Consider the following 17,971-nt stretch of genomic DNA (forward strand, 5'->3'; position numbering starts at 1 on the left):
CTCGTTCCAGATCTCGTTCCACGCGTTTCGGTGCGTATCAGTCGCAAACAAATCGACGGCACGATGCGAACGCGAACGCGATCCTTTTTTGCACTCGTTGAGTTTGGCCTTGACGTGTTCGAAAAAGGGGGTACGAATCTCCTCTTCAGACTTCCCAGCTAGACACGGTTGGGCGTCGAGTGCCCTTTTATGCATGATAAACTTGTGAAGCCACGAATAGATGGCATCCACAATCTTGCTCTTGTGATCTCGAAAGACGGGAATGGGCTCAACACGCTCCAAAATGATCTCAACCATTTCCTGACGGAGCCAGTAGGCTGTGCGCCTCCAGATATGCGCCGCCATCATGACGGAAAAGTTCGCCGCGAGTTGTTTGGCCGCATACTGAAGGCTGGTTCCCATCAGATTCTCGCCATCTCCCAAACACGGCTGGAGGCGGTCCCGATATTTGGCAAATGTATCATTGTAGACGTGATCCAGTTTGCTGTTACGCGGACGTCTTGTTCCTTTTGCCGAGACAAGTGAGAAGGCCCGGTGGATCACAGTCTGGCTGATGACGAGACGATCTGATGGTACCTTTGTGGATGGGATCAGCATGTACTGCTCAATGTTGTCGAGCGCGACAACCCGAAGGGTTGAGATGATCAAGGCGTGAAGGAGTCGCGTTGCAAACCACAGGATACGGTGTTGACCATCTACTCGCGCAAGGATCTACTTGACGAAAAAGGTGGCCTGAGATGCCTTGACTGTAATGTCGAGCAGTCGAGACAAGTACATCTTGCGTGTGACCGTATCGACATCTTCATACTCGACGTCGTCTTCACGCTCCTTCCTCCAGCTCTTTGCGACGCACCCGTGGCCGTTGCCTGTCGTGTCGCCTGCATCCCACACCTTGTTCAGGTTTCTCCTCCCACCTCGCTTCTTTTCGGTCGCAGTTGGGTCTGCTTCTCCCTCGATAGCCGCGTCTCCTTGCGCCAGATTATCTTGGTCTTCTACTTCCTCCATTCTTGTGTGGCTACAAGGTGGTTTGGAGTTGTGAAGCGTGTGAAGCGGCTTCGTGTGGGCTGTGCTTGTCTGTGTGCGTGTGTCTGCAAGAAATATAAATTGCTGGGAGAGACACGTCTCACGGGGGGACAGATGGCTATATTTATAACCCGAGAAGACATGGACGAGCGCGCAACGGCGTCCGATCCGTGCAACCGCGGAGTCTTTTGGCAACGGCGTGATTGGGTTCGAATAAGAATATTAATGGATGAATACGAGTTTTGTTTGCACTGCGGGCCCGTCTGAGCGTGATTGTGTTACCTGGTGAATCATTCCAGCGGCAAGTATTCGGCCTGCCTGGTCTGCGATGACGCGAACAGCTTGGTATTAGCTACTCACTATCTGCAGACTCCCTAGAGGACTGAAACACGCCGTCTCCAGAATTCCATGTTAACTGGACCACAAATTTGCAGTCATCTGCGCTGCTGAGGCCACCGACAGCATTGTTCTCCGCCTCATGACGCGTTTCCTGCTGCGCCGCCATAGCCGCAGGAAACGCCTGAGCCGCACTCACTCTCGTGTACGAACTGGATCACTGCTGATTTAATAGCTTAATTAAGGATTAAATTTTATCAAATTTGCAATTGCACGTTTAACGTTAATCTCGGCGTTCTTCAGGATATTATTGCCAATATTACGGATATTACGGATTATAACCTTCGACTGCTACGGATTTGTTGCGCAGCTTTCAACGTAAGCAATTCCGCGTTTATACCTTGATTCGCGTGCTATACGTTTCTGCAGGCGAAAATTAAACCCTGAACACTGATTCATATATCCCCACTCCCTCTCATTTATTTACCACTATATTACTTATTTCAATTCATTCCTCCCTTATTTGTCTAACCCCACTCACCTTCTTTCCCGCTCTTAATATCAACCCAATTGCCCTATCTTCTCTCAAGTTACTGTTAAAGTTTTATTAAATATTGCGGAGATCGAAGATCACGCTTCGCGGACATTGCCAAAAAAAAGCAGGGGCCTACTACTTCTCTGCATCCGACGATAGGCGGACAAAGACCCACAACAATACCATCTTCAATCTTGTTCTTTTTCGACCACGTATGTTAGGGGATATAACGGTAGTGGATACGACGGCTCGTATGCTTGGCATCAAAACGAGTCTGCCGGTGTTTGTGAGCCCGGCGGCGTTAGCGCGCTAGCGCATCCGGACGGCGAAAAGGCGATTGCGAGGGCCTGTGGCAAGCAGGGAATTCTGCAAATGATTTCGAATAATGCGTCCTTACGGTACCCCGATATTGTTTCTGCGCGGGTTAGTAACGAGCAGCCATTTGCGTTCCAGTTATATGTTCAGAATGAGCGGGCGAGAAGTGAGAAGTAATTGCGGGATGTGGTTAAAGCAGGGTGCAAAGCCGTTGTGCTGACTCTTGACGCGCCGACACCTGGAAAGCGGGAGATGGATGAGCGGCTCGCGAGGGACGAAGCGAGAGCCAGCGGACATGTTGACGACGGTGAAGTTTTGTCTGCTAATTCTGGCAGAGGAAAGGGCAACCGAGGGTGGTGTTGGACGTGCTCTGTTCCAGGGCTAGATGGTTGGTAATCATTAATCAGGATCGAAGGACGTACGTTTGCGACGAGATCAGCGAAACATGGGCAGTTGGTTAATGATCTGCATGAGTGGGTACTTTTTGGACGATTGCCGCGATGCTGTGCTTTACTCTCTACTTGATCGACCGGTAATTCAAGGCTGACCCGGACAGGCGCGAACGAAAACGACTTTCTAATATTTAATCGAATGAGGTCCTGGGGTACCCCTGAAAATGGTGTCCGACTATTACTAGCTTAAAGCATTAAATGCAAAAGTGCGCTTACAAATACGCCTCTAATTAACCGAAGATGTGACTGCGATTTGAAATTTTTGCACGATGGTCGCAAACAACGCGATCAACCATTTGTGGATCGAAAGACCCAAGTCCCCAATGGCGATTACGAAGAAAGCAACTGTTGACCTTCGTAGAAGGCATAAGGTATCATGACTACTCTATATTCGTTTTTGGATATAGACGTGTAGCAAACTAACAAAGCGTAGTTCATCTCCTTTCGACAACGCGTCGATGGTATTAAGATCGATCCCCTCCGCCGAACAAAGAGACGCAGCGATGATATTGGAGACAGAGTATGATTTAAATAAGTTAATATAATGATATCTATTGACTGGTCTTTACAGCCTACGGAGTCCTTTTTTCACGTTGCTCTACAGACTTGGAAAGAATTGAACAGTAGCCGATGCTTTGTCGACTTTGCACAAGACGTTACGCCGATTTCACAATCTTTGCCACAAGTCTTGTATCATAAAGTTCAGATCTTCACTAGATTGAATAACTCCATAGCTGAAAAGGAGAAATTTGCGTGTCAGGCTTTGTTAGAGTACGTTCTCTGTAACAATCCTATATGATGGTATCTGATACAGTGGGTAGTCTTCTTGCTCAATTTGCGCATGATATTGGACCGGAGTTCGCAGAATTTTTACCAAATGCGATTGGCACACTGATATCTGTGTCTTTCCACGAAGACATTGAAGTGGTGGAGGTTTGTACTGTGATATTTCATTCCGGTATTCATCCCCTAACCATGTTCGTACAGTGGGCATTCAATTGCATGGCGTATTTGTTCAAATATCTGTTTCGGTACCTAGTTGACAAACTTGCTGAAACATTTGAGTGTGTATAATGTGGCTTAACTCTGTCGAGACGCTAACACATATACAGTCTAATCTCGCCATTATTTTCGCAGCATGAACGACGGCCATACCTATCTCGATTTGCCGCAGAATCATTCTCTTTTTTCCTTCGAAATTCGAAGCAGGCCCGCATTGACTTTTTCTGTCACCATGCTTTCCAAGAATTGGCAGCATCTAAATCAACTACGTTTGAGACTGCAATATGCGTTATCTTTGCTGAGGCACTGAAGGGTCCTGAAAATACTCTACACTCAAAAGCGCCTAGATTAGCTCTGAAACTGCAAGAACATTGCGCAAGTGATTCTGAAGGTATGTTAATCAAGTATTTGCGGCATACTGAGTGAAGCTAATATAATATCAGATCGCAAGTTCCATGTGTTATTAACGATACTGACTGACACACTACATCATGGGAACAAGTCAACAGCCGCACCATTATACGAAATTATATTTAAGTGGATAAAGAAACAGCTTTCTCGGGAAAATGTCTCTCCGGAATTCACTCGATTGATCGCGAAAGAGCTGTTGCTGCTAGTCGCTCTGCGAAAGGGCACTAGGGTGCCAGACTGGGATGCAGCTTTAGATATTTACCGTAAGGTCCTGGCCACCGTCAACAAATTACCGAAATCTGAGATCAAATCTAAGGCTGTATGGGAGTTATGCAAAGTATCACAAGCATTGCTGCAACACGCTGAGAATATGGACGAAGCGATGGCAACAGAGATAATAGAGAACATTTATAATATCGACGATTCGCATAGCTTTCTCCCATTTTGTGACTTCACAGATCTGGTACAGGACAGGTACTATTCTGGAGTGGTCTTGTTATATCTACAAAGGTCAGATATGCGTGCCAGCCTGTGAGGGATAGGACTTGTTGTTAACTACTTGGTAGATTCATTGACCGACTTGATAAGCTCGATAATTACACGGTCCTTATCATTTTGGCAATTCTCAAAAAGTGGAATTCGCGTATCGATATACCTGGCTATGTCTCACCCATCCGAGGAAGCAGACCTCTGGCGAAATTCATCGTGGGAGGAATGCAAGACCATATAGCAAAGATTAGGTCTGGAGATGTCAAAAGTTTTTCGAGTATGGGGCCACTGTTTGAGCTTCTGTATAACATCTTCGAGGTTTCAGATGAGGTCATGGAGTGCACAATCGGTTTAATCAATGTTCTCAGGGAGAGCGAACTCAGTACGTCCAATACTTCGGTAATCTATGGACGAGCGCTGTCATTGCTGGCAAAGAGGCTCAGAAGCGCAGAGGATAAATCTCGCTTAATGTTGGTACTCAAAGAGAGTTCTGAGCAATTCGACACCTTCGGGAGGAACAGGTGCTTTGTTCATGGGATAATAGAAATACTGAACATATGCAAATTGTAGGCTTACTGTTTTGATCTGAATCTAAATGAATCTAATCAGCTACAGGTTTGCACATCCAGTCTCTGAATTCCCGGATTTAGTAGTCATCCTTAATGACTTGACAATAAAGCTCGAAATCAATCTGAGAGACGCAAATGCAGAATTACGACTTGAATCGCTAAAATTAATGTGTCTAATTTGTGAATTGAAAGGTGATCGTGTTCCAGATATCTTAGATCTCTGCGTGACGATAGCAGAGACTGCATTCGAGATCTCGACTGCAAGGACGTTGTCCATGTACATCCGACGAATTGCAATAGAGTTTCCGTCATTGAAGGATGAGCAACTAAGATTGAATATTATTTCATATTGTTTTGGTAAGTTGGTTCAACAAATGTTTGGTTAATATTTCGCTAACGGCGATGCTTAGCTCTGTTAAATTCACAATTCCAACCTGTCTGGCAAGAGGCCATCTCAACTCTAGTGAAACTGGCATCAAGTAATAATAGGGATGCTCTCTGGCAACTTTTATTTGACGGGATTGCACTATCATCAGAGTCTCCCACGGACGACATGGAAACTGAGTCCTCTATTGCCGGAGACTCATACGACCAGCCTTACGTTTTTCACTGTACCAACGTTCAAGATCTCGAGCTGAAATCTGCGAGTGCTCTTCAGAAGCGTTCCAATGCCGATACTCTTTTAAGGGAGTACTATGCTAATGTAAGCTTTATTGACGATTACAATTGCGAACTCCATGTTAACGGTCTTTAGGATACGTTTATAAACAAGGTTGATAAAGATACTATTCGCCGAAGATGCTACGCCGTATTGAACAATCTCAGCCGTTTAGCTGAGCAACGAAGCTCTGCTCTGGTGCCCATATTTCTGTCCTGTGTAGGCGGTGGTGTCCAGAAAAAGTCTGTCTTACTGGACATTTTAAGGCTGTTCTCAAGTTTTGAAAATCCATCCAGATCCTTGAACGCGGATGGTATTTACGATCGCATAGTGCGTCTACTTGCAAGTCCTGATCCCGGCATTCAGAAGCTTGCATTGGAGTGTATATTCAAATGGGGCGACGCAAGCATTAATTTATATAAAGGGAATCTCCAAAATCTGCTTAATCCCCAAGTTTACAAGGACGAGTTAACCAAACTGCTTCTGAGCAATGCCGACGCGTCGATTGTTACCGCGGAGCATGCACCTAAAGTGATGCCGTTAATTGTGCACATTCTATATGGGGCAGCGGTCGGTTACCATGCCAGCAACAACGGCAAGGTTAAGAGCTCACATCGGACTACAATCATTTCCGCCGTTGGAAATCTGCATCAAGAATATGTTGCGTTGTTCATTAAACTCTCGTCCGAAGGCATACCCAGCCACGTCTTTCTCGATTTTGAGCCACGCATGGCTGCGATTGCAGACTATGAACAGTCTGAGATCTCACAGTCTCAAATTCGGAGGATTACTGGTTTTATGAGTATGGCGGATGACATCTTGCATGTCCTGAAAGGGCGTGTTGGGGTCTCTGGCGATTATCTTTTGCAATCCATTTTGTCCTGTATTGTCAATGCTCAACGAGCGTTGACGGGCCAACAAGTCAGCACAGAAATTCTTACGGCCTGTCGTTTGATTCGCAGCACAGGCATGAAATGCCTCGAAATCATACTTATAGACGTTCCGACTATCAATTGGGACACATATAAAGATGTCCTCCTTCAAGAAATTATCCTTCCACGCATGGAGAATTTCAAGTACGAAAATACGCAGGATATATCGCCAATTATGCGAATATTTTTAATCTGGAGTTCTACGGAACGTTTACTGTCATTGTTAGATTATGATGGAAGGATAATTCCTCAGATTATGGAGACGATGGACTTTGAAGCTGCGAAGGACCCTATTTACATGGCAGCTATTCAATTCGTCGCTAACCTACTCGAGCTGCAGCAGTCCTCTGCAGATCAGAAGACAACGAAGATGGTAAGAGCGATGAGCGAAAGGGCATTACCGCTATTTTTGCCGCGCCTTGCCAGCGTGCTGTCCACCAAGCGAACCCCCGAGATTGTGCAATCAGCCATCGCCGTCCTTCGTCAAGTCGTGAACATATTCGGCGATTTCTTGCTCAATAACTCGCTGTTGCTTGAGCATTATGTTGACGTGTGCCTATCTGTGGCCAAGTCGTGGGGCAGTCATTCAGATAGCATCAACGATGTTTTCGACTTACTTGCTTCATTAGTGGCAGCGACGACCAACGATATTCTTCTTCGAAATTGTTATGACGGACTAAGCCCAGCTTTACAGATCATCAAGGAGCGCCATACGAGAATATCATTAGTCAAAATATTCTCCTCGCTGGGTCGTAAGGACAACCGGGTCAAGGCAGTCGCGGATATCTTGGTGGAGCTCAATTCATACTCGAACGTCAAGATTGACGAGGTTGACTACGAACGACGGCTTTCTGCATATGCAATATTCAATGTTGATTTGTGGTCTAGCTGTAGTGCTTTGCAATGGGGTCCTATACTGCATGATTCTATCTACTGGATTGCTACTAGCGATGAAAAGGCAATCCAGAGCGGCGCATCATCAGTGCTGAAGCGATTTATCGAGATCACAGCTTCCAAAGCTAAGACCGAAGACCCCGATCGAGTTCAGTTTTATTCATTGCTAGAAAGCGTGCTTATCCCTGCTATACACAGCGGGCTTCGGTCCGAAACGGAGATGTTACGATACGAGTACGTTGCTATTCTGAAGACATTGGTACAAAGCCCTGCGGCGTATCCGAAAGTTGCAAATCTACAGATCCTGTTGTTCGATGGGGACGAGGAAGCCGACTTCTTTAACAACATCGTTCATATCCAGTCTCATAGACGTCAAAGGGCAATCTACAGATTAGGGCAGATAGCATTGAAGCAGGAACTTGGTGATTTCAATATCTCTCACATGTTGCTACCACTGCTCGAACATTTCTTGCGTGATGGTACAGCAGTGACATCGGGTATGGCGGAAGAGACGATTAGTACGATTGGAAAGCTTAGTGTGAGCTTGTCATGGAACCAATATCAGGCAATCGTGAAACGATATTTGTCACATCTGGAGAAAAATCATGAGAAAGTCAGATTTTTTTCTCGACTGCTCGACTCTGTTGCCGAAGCCATTTATCAACGCTCAAGTTCGAAGGAGGCGGAACCTAAGTTTAAGAAGTACAATGCCAAGAAGGCAGAAGCATTTTTGGCAACAGAAGTGACACCAAAGCTTCGAAATATTCTCAAGCTTTCGGACGAGAATAGCCTGGCAGATCGAGTTACGATGACGGTGCCACTGATAAAATTTCTTTGTGGTACATCAGAGGAAACGCTAGTTAGCAACTTATCAAATGTGATTCTTGAGCTATCTCAGCATCTCAAGAATCGTCTACAGGACGTGCGTGATGCAGTGCGGAAAGTGTTTTCAAGAGTCTCACTAATAGTTGGGCCACGGCTTCTCGGTCTTATTTTACGCCAGATGCAGTCTGTCTTGAAACGCGGCTCGCAGAAGCATATCTTGTCATTTACTGTACACAGTATGCTAGTTGCACTTATTGGCACCTCAAGCTCAAAGCACGGGGATCTGGATCCAAGCTTGCAAATTATTGCGGACATATGCATGGACGATATTTTCGGTGTCACTGGCTCAGAGAAAGACGCGGATGGCTACATAAGTAAGATGCGAGAAGTTAAGGAAAACAAAAGTTACGATTCCATGGAGATCTTGTCCGCGAATGTGTCGGTGGGCAGATTCAGTGATTTGCTATATCCTGTCAGACGAGTTCTTGGCGGCGAGCATATCAACTTGAAGATTGAACGCAAAATCAACGATCTGCTTCGTCGTATATGTACCGGCATCACGCGAAATGCAGAATGTTGCTCGCAGGAGGTTATATCTTTCTGCTTGACACTCTGCTCGGAGAATCCCCAAACTTGGAAAGCAGACGTGTCGGAAAGGTCTGACAAAGGAGCTGCCCAAAAAGGTCGATTATTTTTAACGAAGAAGGCACAGATACAGAAGAACTTGGCAGATAATATGCATTATCTGCAGCGGTTCGGGCTGGACGTCATCAAGAACTGCCTCCGGAAGAATCGTGATCTGATTGGGGCCTTTGAACTTCAAAAATTTGTCAAATCGTTGGAGCCCTATCTTGCTTCGCAGCACGAAGATATCCAGCTGTCGTCGTTGAAGCTGCTTTCTACAGCTGCCAAGTATTCTTCACTTCTCGAAGAACTCGACACTAAGTTCTTGTTTACATATGTGGTTGGTGTCGTCCAGAAGTCTACGTCGGCGACGACTGAATTATGTCAGACTGGTCTTAAGTTGCTCGCTACGCTATTGCAGAAGAAGAAATATTCGACGCTAGATGAGTCCTCGATTGCGTACATAGTGCAGAAACTTCAACTCGATTTCAGTGATCCTGATAAGCAGAGCCATTCTTTTGCATTCATCAAAGCCGTTCTTCTCCAGAAGATCGTTATTCCTGAAGTTTACGATGTCATGGACAAGATCCGTGAAATCATGGTGAACAGTGGGTCCAAAAATACACGCGAGGTTTGCAAATCGCTATTTTGTCAATTCTTGATGGACTATCCTCAGGGCAGGGGAAGATTAAACAAGCAAATGCGTTTCCTAGTTCACAACCTTAACTACGAGCACGCCACAGGTCGCGAATCGGTCATGGAAGTTCTATTCGTCCTGCTGTCGAAATCGAAGAACGATGTAGTACAGGATATTATTGAATTATTTTTCGTACCGCTCACAATGACGCTCGTGAATGATGAATCGATGGAGTGTAAGGAGATGGCGCTATTGTTGTTCAGGACTATTATGCAGATGGCCGATGTGGATAATTCGCAGTCGATGATGAAAAGTTGTTTGCAGTGGACGAGCCAGAAAGATTCTCCGGAATTGAAGGAAGCTGCGTCTCAGATTTTTGAGATTTTAAGGGAATTTGGAAAAGGTTTGTACGTACTCAAATTAGCTTCGAGTGTGGGAGAATGGGCTAACTGGGCTGTCGTTAGGTAGCATTTAGGAATTTGTAGCATTCTTTTATGGCATGGGAAATACTAAAATGGATTAAACATAGTTTTATTTTGTGGGTTGTACTATAGACAAAAGTTATTATATATATTGTATTGGGAACACGGTATTCAACGCCGGTGAACCGAATGTATATTGTCTTATACCCACATGCCGCACAACGGCGAGTATATAAATAATCTTTCATGCAAACATGCGAGATAAATTATATACCTAGAATAGGCATCAGTAACGGATTAGTCCTCTTTGACGTAACATATAAATGCGACATTGGATCGCCAAGGAAAGCATCAACTGCAATGACGGAGAAATTGTTGTACACTCTAATTTCGATTCTCAGTACTGAGTTACTCCACCACTAATACGGACATGAGTAATGGAATACTGCAGTTTTGTGAATGTCTTTGTTAAATGGGAGGTTTGTTGCGTTTGGTCGTTGTCGATTGGAAGGGACTCTCGTTCTGCTGTTGGATATTCATGGGGTCAAATTATTCATCTGCATACTTTGCTACAATGAGTCAGTGACAGGGTCACAATTACAATAGTGTGACACTCTTGACAGGCTAAGATCCTCCATACGCAAGCTACTGCGCCAAATTAGCAAGACAGGAAAGGAAGCCTTGACAGCGTTTGACGTCGTCATCAGAAAGAACAATGTTAGGTTTTCCCCCCCGGGATTCCTTGTTTTCCCCACACACGTCGTTATTTAGGTACAAAAACTGCTGAATTTTTTCCCAACCCTGATATCACAAGACCTGTCAATGCTTACAGATTTCGTACTGGTCTTACTATTTCGTACCACATTTGAATAAACTTCAGCTATACTTTATTTGAACTAGCAAACCACACGTGCAGAAGTTTGATCACAAGAAACCTCCGTCAATAAATCTCTGTGCAATCTATTAAGTCAACTGTATTTACATCATTACCCCGCAAAATATGTATGTCAGGAGAGGTATCGGGTTTGAACCTTCTGGCAAATCTCTCAGCTAAAAGGAACCATTCCCTTCCACCTGGCCAAATCTCTTTTAAACTAATCAACATCAATAACTATAAAATCGTGTTGTCGCTATAAGGAAAAAAGTGTGGGCCTCAAAAGGATTCGGTTTTAATGAAATGCTTGAAAGCTAACAAGATTCTAAGCAAAATCTCATATACGCATAAGACGAAAATATTTCTGTCCGGCTTGGGGACACATTACTCTTACTACAACTTCCTGGTACTACTCGCAAAGTGAACAATGACGACGAAAAGCAAATATCTAAGGGGAGCGATAGTTTCAAACAACTGTCCTGAAGTGTTAGTATAGTACCAACTCTATGATGAATTTTCCTTCCCATAATCATTATTGGGCCGCATATAATAGTATGCTTTGAGCGCATTTTTCATTGTATGGCCCTGAGTTGCTCTTGAAGACCCTAGAGCCTCTTCATAAGATCTCTTCAATTGTTTAATAAGTTCTTGGGGATTTCTGATCAAACGAGAAATGTCTCGTTGCAATCTTGGGTTATTCTCAAACTGACCACCAGTTGCCCAATGAAGAATCCGCAAAAGCTTTATCGTTATCTTCTGTAACCTCTGGATTCTCAGACAGCGGGAGTTGAAAAGATGCCAACTCTTGTGCATAGGCAGATGGTCCTGTGTCATCATCACCACTATCACTCAACTCGATGCCGGAACTAATAGTCACGGGCACGGTTAGATCAGAGTCATTGAATTTAATCAGTGGCAGATGTTCTTGAAATAAATCCGGTGTAAATGGCGGCGGTGGCTGCACAACGTATCTTCCGTTTCGGTCCGGATGTGGAGAAGAATAGTACGACACCAAGTGTTTGCAGAGATATCGCGAATTAGAAACAAATGCCGGACAACTACAAACCCATTTGTCCTTGTCAGTAAAATAGAGACCGTCGCGCTTGTCTATAGTGGCCTGATCAACCGCCTCGGCACACTTTCGCCAAAAGTGTACGAAGTCCTTATAAATGCTTGGCTTCTCTCGTCCAGCAGCGACCTGCAAATGCAATTGAATCCAAGAACGAACAAGACCGCTACAAATAATGTAGCAAAGTACGTCAAGTCTCGGTCTAACCAAATGTGAAGAATAGTCTTTTTTTAAAATTCGCCAGTGACTCTCCAAGCGCATCGTCGTGCGCGAAATTGGAATGCAAGCAACCGAGCCGGTCTGCCACACAATGACGCGATCTCCCATCGCGAGCCGACGTTTCCGAACTCTGGTCTGTACCAGTTACTCCAAAAGTACCGGAAGATTTTGGCCTGATCAATACATTTGCAGTAAGTGAGAAGTTCTTTGATTGACGAGGCATGGATTTCTTCATATGTCTCGTAAAGGACTGTCTGCTGGGTGTCAACATTATCTAGAGCAATTTTGGGCAACAGAGGATGTCTTAAAAGATGACGCTTTACCATGCCGCGAAGGATACTCGCTTGCACCGACGTGCATTGCTTGGCCTGTCCTTTTGATAGGACCCAGTGGGTCTCGTCTGATAAAAAATGTAGGTATTTGGGAAGAGCACTCATATGTAAAGAATTGCTCCCACTATGAATTGGGGTCCGAACCTTTCACTTCACCTGTTAAGTGTTGGTCGATAGCTCGCAAACTATGCCACGGGCATAGGTGATGATTATAGTTGCTGTTATCTCGCTTAAATGTAATACTGGCAGCAGTGATTTCTATTGAAATTATTTTCAAACCCGTAAATAACAATTTACACTGATATTTCTTACCAGCAAAGTCCTTGTCGGTGTGAACTACATGGGGACGTAATCCTTCACGACGCAATGCCGTAAACCATGCCGTTAGTCTGGATCCCCTCTTGCCCTCCTCCTGGATCCCACGAGTATCCAGCAGAAGGCAAGACAGAGGTAGCGAAACCAGGTCATATTCAGTGAGAATGCAATAAAGCTCGTAGCTATGCTTATTTGTACCGAACGTCGAATCGATGAAAACTTCCGTCATTTTTGCCAAACTATATGTCGAGCGGTCAGTGAAACAAGGAGTCAAGAAGGCCAATGAAACTCCAGGTTCTTGCAGTTCTTCAACTAGTCTGTACCCATCTTGCTCTGCTAGTAACAACTGCGCGGACTTATAGTCGTTCGCGGCATCCCTTTCCCATCCCGTTTTATTATGGAACGCCAGACGTTATACACCTGCTGCCTCGTGATCGTATGTAGCTCGGTTCTCTCAAATTGAGAGCTGTCTATCATTCGCAGCAAAATTCTGATAGATCTGTCGCGGTGCAAAATGTTTATGTGCGTCATATAGCATTTGACTTCAGGTGTCATGTGGAACTGGGCAGTTTGATGTCAGCAATGTTCGTAAATCATGGACCGCCGACCCATTGGATTTCGAAAAGCTTATGTGCAGCTCTCCCCGACAGTCCAAAATTCTTTGGAGTCTGAGCAAGAACGTTTGGTAATGTTTCAACTCCGAGACTGTAAAAATGAATACTTGTGCCAGTATACCGCGTAACGCTCAATGGATCGCGCTCAGTCTTCCGCTCGACTGAGCGAGAACAACTCAAATGGAATTTGGGTCCGTCTTTTCATTCAGTCACCCTACGTAAATGAAAGAAATAACCGCTAAATAAGCAGGAATCCTCTAGGCCGCTAAATCATGTAAAATGAGTTAAACATTGCCTATTAAAGCTAGTTTCAAAGATAATAAGTACGGCCCCTGAAACGAATTTTTGAGATGAACGGCAAAAAAAAGTAGAGCTTTCGAATAATTCGAATAATAGAAAAATATGGTAGGAAAGCCTTGCGAATTGTATAGAAGGAGGGAGTAAGGCATGTAATAGCTTGAGCAGATACTAATTATGTAAGTAATACATAGCTTTAAGGCTCCTGCAGCCGGAATCACGTCTACTGTGTAAATCGTTCAGCACTAATCTCAGCCTGGCTGGACTGAACGCTGGTATTGACAACGCCAATCACATCAGACAGCTATTACTGTAATAGGCCTATACGAAGGGTTGGGACTTTCTGACTTCTTGACATCCCAATCGATTCATTTCTATACGGATGAATATGTAATAGTATATCGAATATCGAATATCGAATATCGAATATCGAATATCGAATATCGGCACGATATGGAGAATATTATATTCGGCGGTCAAAGAATGCTCCGCATATTCGCTATTCGTACTCGCCGCTCGGGGATTGGCTGATATCGTATCCAACGCCGATGATCGTTCGAATAATATTTCGCCAAGACAAATATCGTCTCTCGGGTGAGTAGCGTGCGTTGAGGCTTGTCTCCTTGTCATCTGTCATGCATGTTGGTATCAGAGCTCGGCATTTTGTTCGAAATGTTCAAAATGCCGAAATTTTGTAACGTCTAATGCAAGTGGTGTTTCAACTTTAGCATACAATCCATTAATGAGTGCCCTCATGTGCACCACATAACCGCCCAGAACTCCCCTGCCTATATAGTGCCTGTAAACAAGTAGTAACTCTATAATACAACTTAAACATTTCTAACTCAAGGGTAAAGACGAGACATATAAGTGCGTCTATCGCTAGACGGATTCATAATCAACGGTGCACATTCCCGGCGCACAGTCTCCATATACTCCTTCACGGACTTTGAATCTAAATCTTCTCGCGCGCGAAGGATGTCTTCAACAAATTTTAACGGCGCATCAGGAAAGTTTTCCTTCAGTGTTCTAAATCCTTCGACCGCGCCGACTTTGTCGCCTGATGCTAAGCCCATGAAAGCTTCGATGCCACTGAATTGCGATTCAACATGTTCGCTGTCTGTAAACGTTGTAAAAAAGGGATACATTATCGCGACGTCGCTCTTGATTTGGTCCAGTGAGCGTGGCGATAAAGATGCACCTTTGTTCTTGCTGATTGCGCTGAGATAAGATACAAGTGTCGCTTCCAACAGGTCGTCAATATAAATTTGAAACAGATCGGGATTAAAATGCTCCGTGAGTTCAGAATTATATTCCTCAAACGTTCGAACAACCTCTTGAACCACGAGACTAGCTGGCGACGATGTGATGGTCCCGTCTGGGGCGGTCGTCGTCACGGGCGGGGTATACCACGAGTTCTTGAACAGGTTGGCGAAGGAAGGTTGTAGATCGAACATTACCATGCCGACCATCTCGAGAACACAGGATTTTGCGGTAGCGATAAAGCCATCCATAGCGTCTTCCAATTCCTGAACCATCTTCGATTGAACATTCCGATCATCGTCTGAATGCACCAGAACATCCACGTTCACATTTACCTGGCGGGTTATGATATTCTCGGTATAGTCTGCGCCGCGAACCTGATCGTTTGCAACGGCAATACAGTATTCGAGCAAACCGCCCGGTACCTCGTCCATAGACGCATTCGACTGCTGAATTTCGTCGCGCACGACATTTATCCATTTCTGCTGCCGAAGAAGTAACTGCCGTTTGCATTCATGAATTACACCCGACACAACACGAATTTCATCAGAGTCGATACCAACATTAATCTGCTGATTCAGCATCTGGAAGACGATCGGCGTGTTTGCGAGACCGTACTTCGACTCGGGGTCAACATCAGGAGCCTGTATGCGTTCGATAAATTCGTTGCATTCTGTTTTTTGGAGATTTGTCATCCATTCGTCGATCTTGCGGCAAATCAAGCGCATATAATCGCCGAGAATTTCTTCCTCTTGGCCGTCTAGCAATGATGGTGTCAGCTGTTCTGGTGGGATTTTGAGCTCATTGACTAACGTGTCATTGTACTTTTGAGACCAACGCACGATTTTCAAGAGTAACCCCGCTTCCGTCTCCCTCGTAACTAGATTTTTGAATAAGACGTACATTTCTTGGTGATACGCCGCGACGAACCGGTTCGTAATTTTCCAACTCGCCGGTACACACTTTGTTAAATCCGTTTTCGCAAACAAAATGTCTCTGGTGACCCAATACAAATTATCCAGTAACGTACTAGGATCGTCCGGAAATGTTGACACGCAATTCTGAAATACATCTCTGGCGCCGAGTTTAATGCATTCCGTCAACTTTTCGTCGTAATTCCTCAAGGAACGAGTCATCCCCATCGACTGGCTGTTCATCGACAAATGCCTCGCCAGCTCCTTGTGCGATTCTGACGCAGAATTGAGAATCTTGACTTTTGTGTCCAAACGCTCGTCCGTATCGATGATTTTTGCCCAGCGTACTATTAAACTGGAATTTCCTTCGCGTAAAACTTCCAGTAAGTTCTGAGCGATGTCGAAAACTATGGCATCGAATTCTTGGATTACGTTGTCGAGGCGGGTGAAATACTTTTGCAACGTGCATGTTGCGTCTTTGCTGGACCTTGCAGCCTGAAACATCGCTTGGTCCCGAAAGTCACGAAGTCGAGACAATTCATAATGTATTCTCAGGAAATTTGTCATTGGCCCAAAAATATCTGGAATCCATCAGGAATTATTCTAAACTTCTAGATTACATAAGTATGGAAAAATACCTTTGCCATCCGCGTCAATCATTGCTTCGATTTCGTCCAGTTTTGCTGGTAATTCTTGTAGATTTCGCTTAACGTCTTCAACGGCGAGGAAGTTTCTTCGCACCTTAGAAACGCGGTTTATCTGACCGAAGCCAGGAACCATATTCTCAGCCTGTGCACACAAGGAGTTCAGCTGTTCATATATAATTAGCTGTGACAACCTTAGTAGCAATCGACGTCCACTGACATTCAGTAACTCCATTCTGAGCTCACCCACCAACGATTTTGCATCAAGTATGTTTTTAAGCCCATTCTGTACAATTCGATTAGTCCGACCGTCTAAAATATATATATATGTAATTGTACGCACCGTCGTTATATCTAGCTGTGTTTGGACTCCGCTTTTAAGTTGTAAATCCATTGCCGCCTTGTCGCGCAGCAGACGCTCTTTGATCGCCGATATCTTTGCAAGATCCTATGATCTTTAGTATTCAACAACAATTATCTAATTCAGTTACATACATCAGGATATCTCAGAAGTTCAGCTAAACTATGTAATAGTCAGATTACGATATGTCTCTAGGAATATATTGGTACAGTACCTGCCAACTGCATTATCCGCCGTCTCGCCCATATCGCGAATTTTCAATACCTCTTTGGATGACAATCAAACCCTGTTTGAACCACTATAACCCCAGGTGTACATGTAACACAATGCTCATCCGTATAAACTGGCACGACCAGCAGATGGGCCATTCAAGCAGACGATGCGTGTGATGCGACCAAAAGCTGGACACGCGCACACAAACCTGTTAGGGTTACAGTTCCCTTTATCACAACAGGCAACATTTTGTTGTGCACGTAACAGGTTAGTGCGTAGATTGACTTTTACTGCCTAACAACAATATGCTATCGCTTCATGGATATTGTGGAGATGAACAGTTTCACGCTTCATGAATATTGTGGAGATGAACAGTTTCAAAGTCCTTGATAGTTTGGTGTGGTTGTTATAAGATAATCTCACGAAAAGCGACGGGAACGTAGAACGCGAGAGAGAGATAAACCGTAAGTCTGGGGGGACATGTTCTGGCAATTTACAGCCGATTATCAGCAAATCGCAGAGCAATTCCGCTCATCGCAATGCAATCCATGAGTTATGCGATACTGCCAATATCAATGGGTTTCGGCTGGTGTTGAAAGGAAGGTGTACGATGGATGTAATAATATCTACATTGATTCTATGCACGTATTGATTGTATTGTACATGGTCGTTGGCATCCTCAACAGCCGCTTAATTTGTTTATTCCTTATAGCTGATACCGTTACGTACGTA

The 17,971-nt window shown here is 44.5% G+C and overlaps 5 protein-coding genes across 5 annotated transcripts; 2 read left to right on the forward strand and 3 right to left on the reverse strand.

Moving 5' to 3' along the window:
- Positions 1-711: 711 nt before the first annotated feature.
- On the reverse strand, positions 712-1,005 carry V1508DRAFT_394292 (uncharacterized protein; the record flags this gene model as incomplete). Its single annotated transcript, XM_066937996.1, has 1 exon — positions 712-1,005. One exon carries the CDS (start codon positions 1,003-1,005, stop codon positions 712-714), a length of 294 nt encoding a protein of 97 aa, XP_066799042.1.
- A 1,261-nt stretch (positions 1,006-2,266) lies between these two features.
- V1508DRAFT_394293 (uncharacterized protein) lies at positions 2,267-2,594 on the forward strand (the record flags this gene model as incomplete). The annotated part of the gene is made up of 3 exons (XM_066937997.1): positions 2,267-2,375; positions 2,409-2,516; positions 2,545-2,594. 3 exons carry the CDS (start codon positions 2,267-2,269, stop codon positions 2,592-2,594), a joined length of 267 nt encoding a protein of 88 aa, XP_066799043.1.
- Positions 2,595-2,805: 211 nt separating this feature from the next.
- Positions 2,806-10,315, forward strand: V1508DRAFT_378772 (uncharacterized protein). The gene is made up of 12 exons (XM_066937637.1): positions 2,806-3,032; positions 3,095-3,181; positions 3,233-3,432; positions 3,483-3,594; positions 3,649-3,725; positions 3,774-4,054; positions 4,107-4,584; positions 4,641-5,129; positions 5,179-5,489; positions 5,543-5,835; positions 5,887-10,109; positions 10,167-10,315. The coding sequence occupies exons 1-12, from the start codon at positions 2,931-2,933 to the stop codon at positions 10,168-10,170; spliced, it is 6,657 nt and encodes a 2,218-aa protein (XP_066799044.1). The 5' UTR covers positions 2,806-2,930; the 3' UTR covers positions 10,171-10,315.
- A 1,187-nt stretch (positions 10,316-11,502) lies between these two features.
- On the reverse strand, positions 11,503-14,216 carry V1508DRAFT_401417 (uncharacterized protein; the record flags this gene model as incomplete). The annotated part of the gene is made up of 11 exons (XM_066938417.1): positions 11,503-11,739; positions 11,762-12,367; positions 12,406-12,686; positions 12,763-12,876; positions 12,931-13,310; positions 13,352-13,494; positions 13,535-13,572; positions 13,640-13,744; positions 13,766-13,785; positions 14,140-14,165; positions 14,193-14,216. 11 exons carry the CDS (start codon positions 14,214-14,216, stop codon positions 11,503-11,505), a joined length of 1,974 nt encoding a protein of 657 aa, XP_066799045.1.
- A 26-nt stretch (positions 14,217-14,242) lies between these two features.
- Positions 14,243-17,652, reverse strand: V1508DRAFT_407718 (exocyst complex component Sec6-domain-containing protein). Its single transcript, XM_066938904.1, has 6 exons — positions 17,241-17,652; positions 17,161-17,188; positions 17,009-17,113; positions 16,886-16,951; positions 16,660-16,831; positions 14,243-16,602 (listed from the first exon to the last, which is right to left on the reverse strand). The coding sequence occupies exons 1-6, from the start codon at positions 17,270-17,272 to the stop codon at positions 14,690-14,692; spliced, it is 2,316 nt and encodes a 771-aa protein (XP_066799046.1). The 5' UTR covers positions 17,273-17,652; the 3' UTR covers positions 14,243-14,689.
- Positions 17,653-17,971: the final 319 nt, after the last annotated feature.

The sequence above is a fragment of the Lipomyces doorenjongii genome, assembly GCF_038497915.1.
Source record: "Lipomyces doorenjongii strain NRRL Y-27504 unplaced genomic scaffold V1508scaffold_1, whole genome shotgun sequence".
In the NCBI taxonomy this organism is placed as follows: Eukaryota; Fungi; Ascomycota; class Lipomycetes; order Lipomycetales; family Lipomycetaceae; genus Lipomyces; species Lipomyces doorenjongii.

Excerpts from the sequence above, each read along its gene's own strand:
- V1508DRAFT_378772 (XM_066937637.1), top strand. The coding sequence starts at position 2,931 with ATGGTCGCAAACAACGCGATCAACCATTTGTGGATCGAAAGACCCAAG. Across the intron at positions 3,182-3,232 it reads GCGATGATATTGGAGACAGA|CCTACGGAGTCCTTTTTTCA; the intron begins GTATGATTTAAA and ends TGGTCTTTACAG. Across the intron at positions 3,433-3,482 it reads GCGTGTCAGGCTTTGTTAGA|TCTTCTTGCTCAATTTGCGC; the intron begins GTACGTTCTCTG and ends TACAGTGGGTAG.
- V1508DRAFT_407718 (XM_066938904.1), bottom strand. The coding sequence starts at position 17,272 with ATGGGCGAGACGGCGGATAATGCAGTTGGCAG. Across the intron at positions 16,952-17,008 it reads CACAGCTAGATATAACGACG|AATGGGCTTAAAAACATACT; the intron begins GTGCGTACAATT and ends CGAATTGTACAG. Across the intron at positions 16,603-16,659 it reads GATTGACGCGGATGGCAAAG|ATATTTTTGGGCCAATGACA; the intron begins GTATTTTTCCAT and ends GATGGATTCCAG.